Below are 19,756 nucleotides of genomic sequence, written 5' to 3'. Positions count from 1 at the left end.
TATGGGCTTAAGAAGTTACGAATAACCACAAACAGGAGTTAGGTCTTCAACCAGGATGAAGTAGGTAATCAGATTATAAAGTGGTAAATGCTAATTTAGTAAAACTGAAAGCAAAGAGCTAGGATTTATATAAATTGTTTAAAGGATCACAGTGAAGTGCTATTAAAGTTGAGTGGCACAGCCCATAGCTTCTGAGGTACACTGTCTTCATTAAAAATAAAATAAAATTTAAAAAAGGGCAAACATATTTAGACAAATGCTCAGTTTTATTGATTTGACATTGACTCTAGGAAATTTCACAGCAGAAGTACAAATCATATGTACAAGTATTTATATCAATAAAAATTTCCATTGGTGATTTTTTGGCAGAATGTTGGTTTTGACTATATGTGGAATAAATATGACCATGTAAAATCTGCCACAAAGGGGTTTTCCTGCAAAATGCTTGAATAAATTGAGTGTGAAAGAATAATACAAATGGCTAATTAAATTGGGTGATGACTGAAAAGCTATAAATACTTCATTGCAGTTCCACGAGCAGATCTCCTTCTCCAACTGTGTCCCCAGCTTTACAATGCACTGATTTCACCTAGAATTAAAAAAAAAAAAAAAAGTAAGAATTATTAACTAGACCAGGAGGGAGCAATCTCATCATCCATTTCTGGAAGTGGAGTCTGCCTGGCAGGCTTTGGAGCACAGGCAGAGCACTTGGCCTGAGCAAAGGGGACTTCATGCACAGGGATGTCCTCATGCAGGGCTGTGACTTACCACTGTCCCCTCTCCCGTCCTTGTCCTAAAAGTCTCTGGTGCAAGGCAATTTCTGTTGGCTGGCCCTTGCACTAGGCAGCATCCTAAGAGCCAACAGTGTTGATCCTGGATAAGCTCACACCACCCAGCCCACCCAATCTCTGCGGTTTTACGTTGCAGAAATGTCCTCTGAGAGTTAATGGAATACTTAGTGTAAAAAAATCCCAAAACAAAACATAATTTTACAAGCGTCAAAATAGGTACTAATTACATAGGAGAAACTGCCTAGCCTGATCATAAACTTCCTTCTGAAGGAAAATTAAATACTCAGAAGATGTGTGGCTGCACAGATAATGCTTTGTGGTATGATGTGGAACAAGCACTGAGCTCCCATGATGTTGCTGCTGTGCTCTTTCATTCTACTCATTTCTCCCAATTTTAATCAGGTTTGTTTTCCCAAATTGTGTTCAAATTTAAAATAAATGGGTAGGGGGTTAGAATGGGGAAGAGATAGTCATTTGACTTCTTGGAGTGTCTTACTTGGGTGAGAAAATGAACAATGGGTTAGAACTAGCAAGTGGCAAACAGGAATAATGGCCAGTTACCGGCAGATTCGGTGCCCTGGCCTGTGTCCCTGCAGCTCTGCTATGAGCCAGAGGGCTAGAAGGGCCTTCCCCTTGAATTTCAGCCCAGGCTCTTTCAGGTCAATGTGAACCTATGCAATGACTATTTCAAAGGCCTTGTTCAGCGGGTGTTATTTGCACTGAAGTGGCTGCTTTTTATTATCTGAAGCCTCCGATGTGTGTATAGGATGTATTTTTCATGATGCTGTGATTACATTGTGTACATTGTGAACCTTTTTTCTCTGGGAGAAAAAATGGCCCTCCCAGATAAGAACCACTAGCCCGTCAGCTCCGCAGATTCTGGCCTTATGGGCTGGAGCTCTGGCCATTCCTGGTGCACCCTGCTGGCAGATAGGAGGAAATAAGACGAGCAGGAAGGACTCCAGCTAATAGGGTTCAGGCTACAGTACAAATTTGCCCAGAGCCCATCAACACCCCGAAAGCAGCTCTGGGCTGCTGATGACTGGGGAGCAGCTAAACCTTCACCGTGACACCCAGGCCATAAGGGAGCTATGACCAAGCTAATTTTTGCATTAAGTACCTCAGTCTAGCAACACAAGCCTTGGACATGCATCTGACATATATTCTATATCCTCCCAAATGAGGCCAAATTCTCATCACAGATAGAAAGCCATGATGCTAATCCAGTATCAGGGTTAAAAATCTCAAGGAACAAATGTAACAATTTTACAAGAGTATAAACCAACATCTTGTTTACCTCATGAAAAGTAATCATGTAGAAAGCAGGATTCCTAAAAATACCCACAAATCATGCCCTTAATCTCTTCCAAACCCATGGCTACTGGACACAGCTGTCTGCAGCCCGTTTTCAGCTTGGTCTGCATCCTCTCAGCTGGGATTGGACTGGGCATCCACCTCAGCATGTTCTGCGCACCAGTTTAATTTCTTTTTGGGGTGACAGATGGAAGTTGTGTCTCTCTGATGCAGATTTCATTGTGAACTGACAGTACCTCTGCCGGGGCATGCATTGTCCCCAAGGTTCAATCTCACTTTGCAAGTATGGCCACGGCGCAGGGTGCGGCCAGCTTATGCTGCTGCTCTTGCCCCACCTTGCTCCAGACTTCTAAACCAAATTGTTCTTCAGAAAAGGATCATTGTTACAAATGGTGTCTTTTTAGTCGCAGAAAGGATAATGTAGTTATTGCTTTAAAGGACTTCTCTATTTTCTTCAAGGAGAAAATACATTTAAGAAGTTTTACTTTTAATAAATTTCAGTACTAATATATCATCATCTTTTTTATTGCTTTAAAGGACTTTTCTATTTTCTTCAAGGAGAAAATACATTTAAGAAGTTTTACTTTTAATAAATTTCAGTACTAATATATCGTCATCTTTTTTTCTCCCTGAATCATTAAGTCCCACATGTACATGTGGGCTTTCAGCTCCTCTCGATCTAAAATTGAGCTGTTCTCTTTGTGGAGAAATTATCTTAAAGATTCACATAAAGTTTTGCAATCTCTGAAACCATTTCCTGCTGTGTCACCGAAGTTTCAGATAACTGCCTCTAAGACAGATGTAAACATTAAAAATTAAAGACCTCTTAATTTGAAAGACATTAAGGTGAAGAACAATTGTTCTTTGACTCCCTGACTATACAGACTCTTTTGGAAAGCCTGCTCTCCGGGAGGCAGGGGCACACCAATGCAGGGTGAAGGAAGCTCCCGGTCATACTGTCCTCACCTGCAGGAGGGAGAGGTGGGAAGAGATCATGTCTATGGTCCCTTTTCAGGTTTAACCATCCAAGATTCAAAGGTGGAAGTTCTGCTTCCTGCCACAGAGCTGCTGTGGGCTGGTGGGAACTTAGGGACATACCTTGCCAGTTTTCCCAGCTGTCATACTGTTCTGCATTTTCATGGCTTCAATCACACAAATTTCCTGACCTTCTGCTACCTGGAAAATGAATAAAAATGGACAGAAGTTTTACCAGCATTCTAATTTTACAACAGTGTTCAAGAGTGAAGCCATTAAGTGAGTCTTTGTCAAACGTGCTGAAATTTGATCCAAACAGTAGCAACAACCTCTGATAAATACTTTGAATCCCAAATTCATATTTGGGGGACAGAAGAGAAAGACCATCCCCTGGGAATCTGAATATGCCTTTGCTATAGAGATGTGGCAGAAAGGTACACTTTCCACTTTCGTGCAATGAATTGGAAAATCTCTATAGATAGAAAGATTGGTGGTTTCCTGGGGCTGAGGGAGAAAGGGTTATGATTGCTGATGGGTACACAGTTTCCTCTGGAGTGATTAAAATGTTCTTTGACTGCCCCAGCTGGTATGGCTCAGTGAATTGAGTGTCGGCCTGTGAACCAAAAGGTCACTGGTTCGATTCCTTGTCAGGACATATGCCTGGGTTGTGGGGCAGGCCCTCCAGCTGCGGGGTGTTCAAGAGGCAACTGATTGATGTTTGTCTCACACACATTGATGTTTCTTTTCCTGTCTTTCTCTCTCCCTTCTCCTCTAAAATTTTTTTTTAAAGTCTTTAAAAAAAAATGTTCTAAGATTGGCTGGTGATGATTGCACAACTCTGAACAGACAAAAACCACTGAAGTGCACATCTGAAAGGAATGCATTTTATGTGAATTTTATCTTAGTAAAGCTGTTACCAAAATATGGAGTTTCTATCAACAGCCTGGGGAACTGGCAACAACAGTCCACTATTCCAAACCTCCAATGCAGGCAATGATTTCTAGAGCTGTGCCCATTCCTTGAAAGGACACTGGGAGCTACCACAGGCAAGGGCTCAAGCTTGGTATTCTGATGTTTGCCTATAGTTATAAGTGAAGTCCAAGTAGAGCTGGGTATACCCCCCGGTCTTTCACCCAGGAGTCAGCTATGACTAAAAGCCATTCTATTTATTCTTTCCTCTGCCCTTAATGAGTAAGTGTGAATGAGCTGGGCTGGACTTTACTTGTATCTTTGTGAAAAAGGGCCCCCCAGTCTTTGGAATGGGAGAATTGAATTCCCTAGGGCAAACAACTATCTGGGGTGCTAGTGGGTATCTGGTGTGGGGCTCCTGGACACCCACACCACTACAACTGTGCTTGCCCTATGTTGCAGAAGTGCCTGGAGAATGTTCTTTCCTGAAATCTCCAAAAGATCTCCAATCCCCTCCTTTTGGCCCCCCGTGGGGCACAAGCTGTCTTGCTGGCAGTTGGGACTGCCTGCGCCCTGTGCATTCCTTTCCTCCACTGATAAGGTGGTGCGCTGCTTTTGCCTGGCACAGAGACATAGGAAGAGAGGGGATGCCAGAACGTCGGTGCTGGCATGGAGGAAAGACTGTGCTGCAGAGCTGGGCTTGAAGCACTGTGCTCGCTGCCCTGTTTGATTCATTTTCACCTGGCATCTGCGTTCCATGGAGAGTGAAGAATCAACTCACAAGGGCTCTTCTTCCAAACTTGCTGTTCTTAAAAATGCAGAGGGAGAGAAGGGAGGGCAACTCAAGGGAAGTAAAGATGCCCCAGTCAGAATGGCAACAGCTACTCCCTCAATTCCTCATTTCAGAGACTCTCTTTCCTTTCTTCAAAGGCTGGCAGGGACCAGGCAAGGCAGGGGAACAGTGAGTTCCCCCAGAGCAGTACCTGCCATTTAGCTCCACATGCAAAACCCTGGTGGACCCAGACCACCGCTTCTGAGACGGAAGCTGAGGGTCACAGCCTCCCTCAGGAAACAGCATCCCAACCCAAGGACTGGGTATTCCAGCAACAGAACTGGGGTGGCTTTCTGGGAGATGGATCTGAAATTCAACAATGGGCATTCTATCCAAAACTTAGCAGTCAGCTCTCCACCTCGGGGCTCTGGTGGCTCTTTCCTTCACAGATGGATGAGTACCCACTCACCATGGGGCCTGTGAGTACTTGTCTCTCACCCTCCACCCAGTCAGGCTTCCTCAGCTGGCATCTGAGAGCCTGGGCTTGCTCAGAGCCTCAGTCTCCCCATCCCCAGCCCCATGGGTTTCTCTTAGGTGGGCACAGCCTTGCCCTTCTGTAGCAGCTTAGCCTGCCCCTTGCCATCTGCTGGCCAGAACTCCTCTCACTGCTTCTTTTTAAACAAACAAAAAAATTTTTAAGCATTTTTATAAGAGATGGTTACATTTTATTTTTTTTAAAGATTTTATTTATATTCAGAGAGAGGGGAAGGGAGGGAGAAAGAGAGGGAGAGAAACATAGATGTGAGAAACATAGATTGGCTGCCTCACGCACTCCCATAACTGGGGACCTGGCCCGCAACCCAGGCATGTGCCCTGACTGGGAATCAAACCAGTGACCTTTCGGTTCTGAGACTGGCCCTCAATCCACTGAGCCATACCAGCGAGGGCTTTTCACTGCTTCTTCATAGGAACTTCAAGTAAGTGAATTCATAGTTAATGTGAATGTGAAAAAAATGAACAAGGAGATTTCCAATGGTCACTCTAAGGGGGCCTGGGCCAACCTGACAACAATGGCCTTAGGAAAGTAGTGGAAGGACAGCTGAGCCTGAACCACAGCCCCAATCCAGGTTCAAGCCAGCCTGCTCGAGCCTGAGGGTAGTAGAGAAAGACAAATTCATGGGGCCAACTGTCACTGCCCACTGACAATCCTTCTTAGCTGGCTTGGCGTGCTTGTAGCACAGGTGATTTGTGAAGAGGTGACATACATACAGGTAACTACAAGATTCCCAGTTGTTAATCAGAAAAACAAAGCCTCTGATTTAGCCAGATATAAGCAGGAGAGGTGGAAAAGTCCCAAATTTGCAGTACTCCCTTCTCTCTGATTGTATGAGTTTGGCAATTTGATTAAAAAAAAACTTCATAGAAAGTGCTCAGGATCTGAAGTGACTGCTCTTCTGCCTGACCCACAGCTCTGTACTGAATCAATGAATTCAATCCCCGCAACTGCCTTTTTATTCCTGTTTTCTCTCTCACGTGTCTTCTGGTTTCTACTTGAATAATTTAGCTGTAGATGAAAATTTAAGTAATTCATATCCCTTTTCACCTACAGCCATCTGTTTTGTAGTGTGTTTTCATTCATTTGTCCCTAAAAGAGAAAAAACTCTTGGAAGTTGTTTACTCCACAAAATAGCAAGCTATGCTTTCATCAGTAGAATCATTTTATACCTACATATGTGAACTTGGTCTAACTCAAGTTATTTCATTCCTCAAACATCCAAGTCAGGGAAGCAAACATGGTACAAACCATATAGGGAAGAAAGCAGGTGAGCTCTAACTACGGGGTGCCCTCCCCACCAGCTGGGCTCCGCTCGGGCTCCAGTTTCAACAATACCAAGATGGCATTACACAAGTCCCTTACCTCAACATCTGGAAGCTCCTGATCCAGAGGTGCCGGTTCGCCTCCCCTCCCTGAGTTCAGGAAGGCAGTGGCAGCACCTTCTGGATTTCCCCGTGCTTGGAAAGCCCAGGCATTAATCAAGTGAGCAGAAAGGGCACTTAAATGTTCTGTCTCCACCAGACAGCTCACTTGTGACGGTACTCACTGCTCCTTAAGGATTTGTGGGAGCACACTTCTCTAACACTTTTGTGAATCATCTGATAAAGACTTAATGATTGTGACAGGACGTCTCCAACATTGGGCTTACAAAATGGTCACAAGCCTCGCAAGTCTTTCTGATAAACTTAGTCAGCCTGATACACTTCTCTGCTCCCTCTCTAATTGGTATAAAGTTTGGAGGCCTGAATCCTTTATCTTTCATCTGGCTTATTGCATCCTTTCCTTTGACACTGGGTCAAGGTTCACATTCGCATCCGATTATCAGAGTGCACTCATTAAGTGAGAGCCTGCCTTGCCCCCAAATGAGTAAGCTGGAGAGAAAACTTAACCAATTTATTCAGCAGATTTCAGCATGTTTAGGAGACCTGAATGTTGCCCAGCACTGCTCTGTGCTGAAAGAGGTTCAGACATCTCCAGCTGATGATTAATTGTGAGTGATGGGAAATAAAATCCAGTAAAGCCAGCTGCTTGCCATGGTCGGCAAAATGACTCTAATGGATATAGACTGCCAATTTTCCAGTTTTACTGGCAAGTCTTGCAGGTGTAATTAAGGGAAGTTATAAATGATATGGAAATCTATCAAGTTCCATTTATTTTCAGAGGACTCTTTCCCCAGAGACTTTTATCTTCAAGCTTATAGTATGCTTTGTTGTGCTAATGATTTAAATCACTTCTTATTTCTGATTGAAGCCCCCAATTGCCTTCTACTAAGTTCCCTTCACTTCTTCCCCAAAGATTAAAAGACACAGAACCTTTTCCAGCACACATCGCTCTTGGAAAACATGCTAAGACTGGGACATATTCAGCAACTTGTATCATTCAGACTGTGAATGCAGGAAAAAAGCTCAAAGGAAGTTACATGAAGAGAAAGAGTATCGGGGGAAAAAAGACCCCCACCAAACATAAAAGGAAGCCCCCAAAAGTACAGACTTGAAAGCTGTGTTCCATACCAGATATTCATCAGAAGGTGGTACAGCTCACTAATGTTATTTGATTTGGAATAAAAGCATGAAAATGATGGCAAAGGCCTAAAATTGGCGATGTAAAGGATGACTGCACAGTATTCCATTTCTCAATTTCATCCTTCAGAGCCACAAAATGGGGGTGATACAGTGACGGGATGAGATTTACAGTAACAGCTGTGGTCTTCCCACACAAGGGAGGTCTTTTTAATGGGCTAAGGTCTGTTTTGAACAGACGGGGAGCAACAAAACAAGGTTCCCGATTAAGAGTGTGCAGTAATATTTCTGATGAAGAAAATTATTATGGGAGTTGGATTTCCTTTAAGATGGCCCTTCCCCTCTTTTGTTGTCCAAAACCTGTGCTGTTTTTAAAGGTGTTATCCTTTATAGGCAAGAGGACAGAAATGGCATGGAGGGGTTTTTCCCCCTGTAAGCCCACTAGCAATTGTAAAGAATGCATAGGAAACTGTGCCAGTGGCATATGGCTTTCTCTGTGCTAAACATTCATACAAAAGACAGGTTCATCAGTCATTGGAGTATCTGGATAAAAAATTAGCTCCTGATGGATGGTATTTTGAGCTTACCTGCTGCTAGTACATTACCAGAGAAACACAGGTTTTGAAACCCACATGACATTAGAAACTGCAGACCATGAAATACAACACATGCAGGAGCACATAATGTACGCCAGATTATACAAAATAATAAATAAGCTATTTAAACCCTCTGCCTGAAATTGGGCCCGCTGCAAGGAACCCTGGGTCATTTCTACGCAGGCCAATTAATGCACAGCATCTGCTGTATAGAAGCAGGGCATGAAGCACTTCCGAATGATTTCAGCAATTAAAAGAAAACTGTTTCCTGCCTGTTCAGACAGCAACTGTTTCAATGCAAGGGTGAGCACCAAATCACTGCGTGCAGCTGAAAAATTAAGTCTGCTTTTTGGGGAAGAGGGACGAGTGGGAGGAAGAATTTTTACGAAAAAAGGGGACGTCTTTTGTTGTCCTACATTCTGTGTTTTTCTGCCAAATTAGACAGAAGGCTCGAAGGGCTGTACTGGCCCGCTGCAGTCTCCCCTTCTGCTGCATTGGGCCCCCCGAAAGCACAGATCAATATCATCCCTGCTGACGACTCCACAAAAGTGAAAATCCTTCAATTACATTTTTTAAAGTAGTTCTATTTAGAACACAGGTCCTGAATGCACTGCATTTTAAAGCCCTTAGATCTGAAGAAAGACGCAGTTAACAGCCACAGGAAAAAGGCATCTCATATTTGGTTAAAAGGCACTGCTAGAATCTGATTATAATAACTTCCTCTTTCTGAGCTGGTAAGATAGGCTGGTAAATATCCCCTGATATTTTCTGAAGAAGAAATGTGCGTTCACATCCCAACATCTTCATGTAAAGAGGGAAGGAGAAGACACCCCAGGAGACTGTACAGTATTTAAGCAATAATGGAATGAATCATCATCAAATTACAAAGAAAGCTAAGGTAGGTGACAGAAATGTGGTCAAACCCCTTATCTCTAGCCTAAGGCCTCCTTTCATAGGTTTGTGCACCAGCCACCTCACTAGGAGGGCACAAGCAAGAAGTAACATACTCAACCGAGGCAGTGGCTCTGAGGGACTGCAGGCCCGCACCTCTGTGCCTGCTCCCCCTACTCCCCTCTGTAGTTCCCCCCCTGGAAATGTGCAGTGTGTCTCAAAGCAAGGAACATAAAGACTTGGGGAAAGAATACAGAGCTGCGGCCAATATTAAACAAGTCTAGTTTTTCTTAAAATTCCTTAAAATGAAGAAAAATATCACACCCTACGCCCTCTTAAGTTAGCTCAGAACTGGAGCCAAAGCCTCCAGTTACAAAGAGAACTAGTTAAAACTGGTGTCATTTACAATATCTTTAAGAAATTAGTCTGGACCTGCTACCTCTATGAAGTATACTGTTTTAAAGAATTTGGAGAAATGATTTGATTTTATTTTTTTGCAAAAGGATGAAAAATATTTTGAATCTTGGTATGGTTGAGAACTGTCATCTTCAAAAATGTTTAAAACAAAGATACCGTCCCCTATAATTCCAAGTGGATCATTCTTTGAAAAATAAAATCTAAAATCAAATGCCAAATTTGCAGAGGATTCTTCTATAATATTTAATTCAATCTACAAAAATATTTTCTTAAATTGATAATCATCATTAAGTTGTAAAAATTCCCAAATTGTTACCTCCAACAAAAATTACCCCTAATGTTTAAAAGTAAATGTAAGCTGGAAAAGATTAAAAGGCCAAATTCAGGATAGCTGTTACCTCTGAATAAGGCAGGTCAAGAGTTCAATTGGAGAAAGGGCAAGTTCACTGGATAAGCAGTGTTTTTCTGTTAAATAAAATGGGAAGCAAATATGGTAAGTAAGGTGAGGAGAGCGCATAGGAGTACTCATACTATTCTTTATAACTTCCTCTATGTTTGTAATATTTCATAATTTAAAGTATAAAAATGTTAAGTAATTCATATATGAATCTGTACATGCTTTGGAATACAATCTGAGGTTTGAATGAAAAACTGGCACCTTATCAAATAAACTGCTTGAAAAACTGCCTGAATAAACTGCTATAAAATATGTAAATTTAATTATTGCAATTGTTTCCTGATTGTAAATCAAGGTAGCCAACAACTGGAAAATCTATCAAACAGCCAAGCCAGGTCCTCTGCCAGGGAAAGATGCTGTTATTGATATTGGGCTGGTGTGGGGTACACAAGTTACTGCCAGACAAACACACATCAGGAGGGCCCAATTCAACCCTTCTCATCAGGAATACCTAAGTGCAAAGGAGGTTTCAAATCTTGCTCATTCATGAAATGAAAAATTAAGGTCTCTCACCAAGTTTATCTGTGATTTCTCCAAGATCAGCTGTAAGCTCATTTGCAAATGGTTTCGGGACAAAGGGGCAGTGTGACTATCATGCTCGCCCGTCCACCTGCTTGGGTGCTCTCTCCCTGAAGGAGCACATGCAAGGAGGAAAAAATATAAGGGTGGTACTCCTGTTAATGATTCCAAATTTTACGTTTTATTGTATCCTCTCCCTTCTTTGCATGTAAGTTACTATTTATGAGAACAATAATCCCAAACACCTAATTACCTGCTACTAAAGGTCAGTTCCACTACAAATTGCTTCATCCTTATTCTACCCCCCGGCCCCCATTACTGCAATGTGTCTAACTAATAGTGGATGGGCCAAGTGGCAGGAAAAAACAGTGACAGGTACTTAGTGTCTATCTATTATTTTATCTGGTCTCACAAACTAAAAAGTCACAAAGTAATAATTAAGAAAGAAAGAAAAACATAAATTGGTACATGGCCTGCTTCTGGTTCACATCTCACTTAATTTTGGATGTAATAAATAACAAATATTTCTGATGCAAATTTGAGATGACTGAAAAGTCTAAACATAACTAAAACAAATCTTAATTAAATGCAATATTAAAATATCCCATTGGGTTGCTACACATTTATTTTTATTTTTTGTTTCTGGCATCAAAAGGCTAAACAAAACAAATGTGTTCCTAATGACTTTATACTTAAAAGTCAAATGAAAATTGTGCAACAAATTTAATAGCTATGTCTAATGCTGGGGAAAATATGTATTTAACCATTATTTTTGTTCAAGAAGATCATAAAGATAAAAGTTACAATGATTAAAACAAATTATTGAAATGCTAACTTTGATCATAGAAGTGTCTTAGTTTATGATAGTGTTAAATATTCAGGAAAATTGATATTTCTCAAACTAAAATGAAAATTAGTCATAAAAAATATTTTCAGAAAGCATATAAAAATATTTAAGAAAAGCATATAAAAGTCATTTCATCAATTGTTTTCTGAATTACAATTGTGATTCTAGACTTTCACAATCCAGTTCTACTTAATTTCTAATTGGTTTGTTTGCTTATATGCATTTTACTATTTATTAATTCGAATCCTTTCCCCCCATGGTCAAAAGGCTATTAAATAATCATTTTTAAAAGTTTACTACCATATTTAGTGTTGAATAGTGTGTAGTACACATTGGAAAAGTATTAAGAACTTTCGCTGTTTGAACCCAATAAAAGCACTTAAGAGTAAAATCTAGCCTCTGTGCTGAGGGGAAGACCTTTCCCCACAAAGCTCTCTTGAGTGCATTTATTACTTCCAAACTGCCACCCAAATTATTTTGTACTGAGGTTTTTAAAAATTCTGTTAAAATTGGTTACTTCACAAAACCAGATTTGTGATTTATTATTTATGCAACACTTTTGTGGAACACATTATTGCCACACCATTGTAAGGTTTGTCAAGCTTTACTCAGATAAATATAAAAATTACAGATAACTGGAATTTAAACTACAAAAAATAACATTTCAAAGAAAAATAGAATAGTTGTAGGCACTCAGTTGTTATTTTTAACAACTTGTCCTTGTTTTCCTTGAAAATACACAGAGATGATTGATTCTTTTCTCTTCCTACTGATAAAAGTGGAACCTTGGCTCAGCTACTGTTATTGCTAAGAACAACACAACATGCCCTACAGTTTTATAATAATTTTAAACCACAAAACTTAAAAGTTACAACTATTATTTTCTTATAGTGACCTCGAGTAAGTGCTGTGCCTTTGGTCCAAGGAAAGTTTTTTATGTATTCATTACATGAAGCAGATTTAACTAAGTAAGTTGTTGTAAGATCTGACAAACATCTCATCCTGCATTTGGTTTAGGTATTAGCAGTTTGGGACATTTTTCACAAATAATAACTCAACAGAAAACACTATTGTATCAAAACACAATGGCACAGAATATAAAAGGAAGTTCTGTGAGGACCAGAAGTGGCACTGGAAGCTGGAGAAAGGAATAAAAAAAAAAAGGTATATGCTCTGCCAGACCAGCCAAGGTACATGTGTGCAAACAGCATTTATGAGTAAGGTGAAGGACACAGAGACGAGGAGCCAGTTCACTAGGGGTACACAACGCCCCAGCCATGTCCTCTGACTTTAAAGGAATACATGCAATAAAGGTTCCAGTCAATTCTCAAATAAAACCATTCTTGAATACCCACATTTAATTACTGGTGGTGGTTTTCAATATCTGAGCTACCCAAGGACTAATACAGCATTGCTCCATTTTACTAAGTGCCTTGCTTTCCCTCATTAAATCATTCACCAGGAAATGGAAAGTAAGAAGGCTAAAACCCTTCTGGTATCTGGAGAAGCTAGACTAGAAGAAAGCAGTTGCTGGAAACAAGAAGGCTGCCCGCTCCCTGTCCTCTGCCTAGAGCAGCCACAGACAGGAAACTGGTACAAATGGAGGAGCAAGACTGCAATGTGAACCTCCTCCCTCCATGCTCTCAGCAGGAGCCACCACCCTCCCCTGCCCCTCCCTCACTCCGCTCAGGTTTTGGCTCAGGTGTTGGAAAAGTAAGGATTGCTGTTAAAACACTCAATTTTTTTTTTAAAGCACAAATGTGATTTTATAATTAAAGCCACACAATTAGGACTGACAAGCTCAGGATGGCAGTATACAGCCCATGTGGCTTCCAGAAAAAGCTCAAGAAGGAAGATGAAAAAAAAGCAACCCCTCACATTGTTTACCAACCTACCCTTCTAGTCACTAGAAGATTCCACTAGCTGCTCTGATCATTAATATAAGTGTACACACACTTACTGTCAAGACCAAGGGACTATAAGTGTACACACACTTACTGTCAAGACCAAGGGACTATCTCTCCTTATGACCCTAATCCTTTAGAATGAGGAAATACAAGGCAAACCCCTCCCCCATATTCATTACACACACACACACACACACACACACACACACACACACACAATTTTTAAGTATGACCTCCCCCAAATCCTTGACAATTGGGTGTTAGACAAGAATAATGAGTGCTTTCTTTCAAGAATATCAATACTTTCTAAATAAATGTAACAATTCATAGCTCCTCAGCCTCTTACAATTTTCTAGAAAAACTAGTAGTTCCATTTCTATATCATCAGGTAAAGCAATTGTCAGTTTTCCAACTTCATGTGTCAATTTCAGGACTAGTCATTTAAACAATTGAAACTGATCATTTTTCTTAATATTCACTTTTTATAAATACTCTTCTAGAAGCCAGTGACAACAATATGAGTTTTTCCTCAACGTTATTTTATTTATGTTAATAAATAAATTCAGAGGCAGTTTTAATGTAATCTTTACAGGAAAACATAGAAACTCATGTCTTAACTGAGATACAAAATGGAATTGCCATCTCATTTATTAAGGACTATCATATTTGACTTATTTTCTGGCACATAAATAAAAAGGCAAGTACTTACATGTCTCCTAGAAACATTTCTTGTTGACTCTGTTTTCTTTTTATTTTTGCTGCTAATAAATAGAGATTTCTAACCATGCTGTAAAAAAATGCAGGTAGCCTATCAATTTGTCCGTAGCACATTATTGTGAGACTAAACAAGGGAGGAAATATTAATATAGCTTTGATTTGTACCTTAATGTCACAAAATCAAGGTGAAAAACTTAGAACTGTGATCTTAAATTTTATTTATCAAGTTACAGAGTGCTCTGGTACTATACAGATTAGAGAATTAACTTTTGTTAGTTCCCTTCCCTTTTATTCCAAAAATAATGCAAAAAGTTCCCCTTTGGAGGGTTATTTTTTACTATGAGTTCTTCAAGGATGTTTAAAGCACAGAGACTGAGAGCATAAATAGAAATTTTAAATAAAATACTTCCTAAAACTCCAAATTTGCCAAATAACAGAATGAAGCAGGCCTTATTTCTGTTCCAGTTCCAGATCATTTGAGAGAAAAGGCACTCCGATATTGTTAAGTAACCTAATTCAAATGTGAAACAGTTGGGCCAAAAATGCACAAAAGATATTTTGCTATTTGGTGGGGGCAGTATAACTCAAGAAAGACCTGCACAGGACACGATCATGCTTCAGTTTGCCCCCGTCCCACAGACAGGCATGCTCCTTACCATGTCCCCGGGCTTGACAGCAACGGCCACCACCATACCAGGCATTGGGGAGCGAAGAATACTGCTTGTATCCTCAGCCAGTTTTTCCAGCATAAATTTGTTCAATTCTGCAGCGAGTTTGGTCAAGATATGTACCTTGTACTTAAGGAAAAACACCATAAATGAGTTTAAATGATGAACTTTTCCTCAAAAGTAATGTTCATTCAAAAATCAGTTTTTACATTTTAAATTTAAATTATAGCAGCTTTGAAGACACATGGCTCTTAATTATTGTACATAAAAACAAAATAAATTTGTTTCTGGAATATGTTATAAACCAATTATTTAAGAGATTTCTTGAAATAAGAACTCCTCCAGTAATTCATTAGTGATAGTTATCCTGTATCATGAAGAAAAATATCTGAAAACTTTGTAAAGAAAACAGTGAGAATTTTCTTTGTTTTTCCTTCAGCACTTACATGACATTCCAATTAACCCAAATTCTGTGAGCTGGGTGAAAGGAGGATGACTGTGAACATGAACCAGTAGATGGCAGCAGATTGCTGTCTCTGACTTCCCACTCCCTTCAAGAGAGCTGCTGTACTATGTATCAATAACTTAAGACAAAAGATTTCAGTGTTCATTTTGTGCAAAACAATATTTAAAATTCCATTTCTTTCCAGTGACATAAAATGGTTAGGATAGATACAGCTGAAATATGATGAGAATATCTTTTGTATTAAAGGACGATATATCAAGAGTTTAAAACCATTGAAAGAAAACCATAGGCTCAGCTAAGTATTTTAATGGCACCTTTTGTAGATGGCTCTCAAACAATTAGGGGTCCACTAAATGCAGTTCAAACATAATATTTCTAGTAAAGAGAATTTCTGCCTGGCAGGAAGAATCCTAGGTCTCTGTGAATAAATATATGAGCCTCAGTTTGGTCTATCCAAACAGAAACAAGAGAAAATGGTTTGAGGAAGTGTTCGTTGGTGAAGCAGGAACGACCACCTGAAGATTTTTGGATTCCTACCAGATAGCATTTCCCTTGGGTAGACAAATGCAGCATCCAGGCAGCCCCATTTTGTTCAAAAAAGCTGCTGTAACTCAAAGCCTCCTGTGGGCATCATGATGACAGGGATGCAAAAGCAAAATAGAATTTACCCTTTAATTCGGTACAGGGTCAGCGGAAATCTCTAAATGCACTCTTTACAGGGTCTATTTAAAAGGAGTCGGGGAGGGCCCCAAGGAAGAGCTTTGATGGCCTAAGCGCAGAGCAGATTTATGACAGTGACAGGTTGGATAATAACATCTTTTGCATGTTTCTTTACTCCTGAGTGTGTGTTTTGCAATCAAGACACAGAAGTGTCTGCCAGTTTCTGAAGGTTATGATCCTTAAGTGAAATTACAGTGCAAATAAAAGCTTTTTGCTCCTATTAAAATTCATCTGAGTCATAAGTGGCAAGGGAAAAAAGCAAGAGGAGCTCATTCTGCTGTCAGTCTAATAAACATTCCGGGTAGAGAGAGACTATTTATCAATGAGGAATTGTACCTCAAAGTCCTTCATTAAATCTATTGGAGGGGATAGAAAGAGTTGGGGGGGGTATAATTGTTCCAAACTGCACAGTTTTAGTGTCTGTGCTCTGTCTGCCTTAGAAAGAAAATCCTGAATATCACTGGAAGCATCAGTCAACAAAAAAGTTAATTTTCTAGTTGGTATCACCTTGGGGGCTCCTTCCATGTAACTGATCAGCATTTGGCCCAGTTTTTTCGGCATAGCATACAGATCTGTTTTTTTCCTTGCTTTAAAAATTTTTTTTTTTTTGCACAATTTGACTTCAAAATGTGAACACTAAATTCAGGGAAAATATTTCTCTACACTGAGAAGAACACAATTTATCACATTCCATCACAGCAGATACCCTTAAAAACTAATTTTAGCTTTATCACACACAAGCCTTAATATAAATACAGTGCTAAGATTGTCCCAACCTCCATTTCTGCACAGAAATGACAAGATCCTGACTAAAGCTGGATCCTTTTACTATTTTTATAATTTTCATATCTTTTGGATTCCTGTCTCTGTAGGACTCCTGCTTTGCTTGGAAAGAGATGTAAAAGAGTCACAAAACTCAATGCCTTTAGATGCAGTCTTTGTTATTGATGAGATGTTCCTTTTCCTTTTGTATTTGTTTATTGTTCTTAAATCTGTTTGGGGGATAAATGACTTATTGTAATCACAAGCAAAAAATAACAACGGGGTAAATGCCTCAGGAGAGGCCTTACTGCAAATAGTTGGCTTAGAAATGACCTTTCTGAATATAAAAAGAGAAGGCATGGAGAAGGTTCTCTTTTTAAGATTATCTTTGATGTTGTCCTGACTCCTTGAGCGTGCCCATACAAACACGCCTTCTTAAAACAACCTCTTGGCTCACTCGTGCAGCATACATGGGGGCGTCTGCCAGGATGGGATCTAAGCAGAGCGCAGCATATGGGCCCATCAGAACAAATTGCCTGGTGAGAACCTAAAAGCTTTTTGATGCCCCAGAAAAGAAGTCATTTAAGAATGTACACTAGGGCTTTCAAAGTTTATGATCAAAACTGCTATTTATTGGTTTTTCTGAATTCTTAGGGAGCATGGGCAGAGCAGCCAACTAGTTGAGAGATTTCAAGAAAACGTCCTATGACGCATGCAGTTTGGTTTTATGCTAGACGTTTAAATATTCCTAATGGATTCTGTAAAACGTCCCTGGAGGGTGTTGATTTTAAGCTGTTGTTATTATTTTCAAGCAGAAAAACCAGAAACTTGATGTTTTGGGGGTGGGAGCCCCAGATTTTAAAGGTTAGTCAACAGGATAGAGAAGCATGATCCTAGAATCCAAGGGTAGTCACCCTGCAAGGTCATGAGAAATGTCAGCTTGAGGGATTAGAAGCTGCTTGTTGGTTCAGTGGCTGTGGGTCATTTGATGGAACCTCTCTCTATGGGTTTAGGAAGGTGTTCTCCAAACCACAGTCAAATCAATAAGCTCTTGAAAAACACACTTCACTGTGTAAGTAGAACAGGTACGTTCCAGGCTTAGCCTGGCCGGACTCCTCCATCCATACAGATAATAAGGGGACAGAACAAGGTCTTATCTAATAATCTAATTATGTAAAATGATCCCAGCCCAGGTCTCTAAGCAAATTAATTTTATGGTGTCTGCAGTGAAAAACCATGTCTAACAAGAAAATTTCTCTCAAAAAATTCAAAAGAAAAAAAAAATCATACCAGACATGAAAGAATCAGGAAGAAAACTATGAGAGATGGACAATTAAAAGGAACACAATGGAATTGCTTTAAAAATTAACATACAGCTCTTAACATGGAACCTGAATAAAAGAGAAAAGATGGGAGCAGAGTGTTGTGGTTGCTGAGGGTAAAGGAGGGGACCAATCATGGTTTGGGTTAAAAAAAAACATCCTGCAAATGGGCACACCCACTGGTGCCATCCACACACACAGCTCTGGCCCACAAAGAGTAGAGAGCCCCAGTACAGATGCCCTAAACACCTCACGTGGTCACACAAAACACCATCTTGCTGATGTGTGTACTAGTTTAGTGCATGTATCTACTTATGGAGTTTAAATCCATGTGTTTCTTTGAAGGCCCCCAGATTCACCAGCGATTTTACACATTGCATGTTCTCTCACATGTCTGTATGATTTAGAGGTCTATGGGCTCCTGGCGAGATGAGTGCTTTAGGTTTGCTTTACATATTTTTTCAGTTGTGATTTTTGAGCCTTTAGTTTCATTCTGCTTAAAGTAACATAGCTCCAGTTTCCATTTCTATGCCATTCTTCCAGCAATGAGAATATATGTACAGTGGATGAACCACATGCTTTTTCATGTCAACGGGGGGGCCATCTCAGTCAACACTGGGTCAAGGTAAATGACAAAAGCTTAAATTACAAACTTTTACTGTATATCAATTATCTTAACGTCCTGAAGCACTGGCTGGATACTGTTCATCAGCCCTCACTTATTTAGTGAGGTGGCAGGCAGATCCCTTTCTTCAAATGCAAGGATCTCTTCGTATTCAAAGTTCTACACCTTCTGGCTCCCAGGGTTTCCAACAGTAAGCTGTGTCTTCATTTTCACAGTATGGAACTGAGAGCTAACACTCAAAATATTTTGCTAAAAGTCTACTTTCCTAACTTGAGCTAGAGAAAAACTATCAGTATTTTTCAAGTGACCACAATGACTAGCTGGCAAAAAACGATATATCTTTTGAAACAACAGCCCGTGAGAAAAAAGAAAAAAAAACACTAAATGCAAACCGAAACACTTTAGTGGAATAAGAAATGTAATCCAACCTTGTTTTTCTTTCCTACGTTCTTTGTGAGATATACAGTGAACAGTTGAGCAAAACCGTACTAAACATTCAAGGACATGCAAAATACATTCCCCTCTACTTCAGTGTCAGGCCCAGCAACATCAAATCAACCCAAGTTGCCAAGAAACAACACTAAAAACATACACAATTAAAGTCTGCCCTCCTCTTGGAGGTACAACCCATGTGAAGAAGGTGAAATGAGCAGACAGCAATGAAAGCGCCTTGTACAGCTGCCGTCACTGGAGCAGCCTGTTAGCATAATGCTCTGACAACTCCATTGGCACAGTCTCGAGGTAGCTGTCAATCAGGATGCATCATTTAATCCAACAGCACTCAGAGGACTTTCTCTGACAACCCACATGACAGCATATCTACAGCTCTATTTATATATCAGTGCCCAGTTGTGTTTACAATGCTGTTGTAATTAGAAAAGATGCAACAGGCAGCAATATTATTGAGATTTCCACTTTGTAGTACTGCCCTGTAAAGTGTGATCTTGCTTCACAGAGTCATGCTAAATGACAAAAGGCTATTTTCTTCAATCTCCCAGCTCAGACA

General features: G+C 40.1%; 1 protein-coding gene across 2 annotated transcripts in view; it reads right to left on the bottom strand.

Annotated features, from left to right (window-relative positions):
• Positions 1–247: 247 nt before the first annotated feature.
• The window catches only part of PCCA (propionyl-CoA carboxylase subunit alpha), a 510,516-nt gene continuing 491,007 nt past the window's right edge, over positions 248–19,756 (bottom strand). For both annotated transcript variants that reach the window (XM_090258653.1, XM_090258654.1), the window contains 3 exons: positions 14,844–14,984; positions 3,204–3,281; positions 248–589 (listed from right to left, as the gene is read on the bottom strand). In XM_090258653.1, coding sequence (XP_090114779.1) covers positions 521–589; positions 3,204–3,281; positions 14,844–14,984 — 288 coding nt within the window. In that variant the 3' untranslated portion in view covers positions 248–520. The remainder of the gene's footprint in view (positions 590–3,203; positions 3,282–14,843; positions 14,985–19,756) is intronic.

This window comes from Furipterus horrens, unplaced genomic scaffold, assembly GCF_987537825.1.
Source record: "Furipterus horrens unplaced genomic scaffold, mFurHor1.1.pri manual_scaffold_12, whole genome shotgun sequence".
Taxonomy (NCBI): domain Eukaryota; kingdom Metazoa; phylum Chordata; class Mammalia; order Chiroptera; family Furipteridae; genus Furipterus; species Furipterus horrens.
The sequence above is the reverse complement of the archived record's forward strand: the minus strand, read 5'-3'. Positions and strand labels throughout refer to the sequence as shown.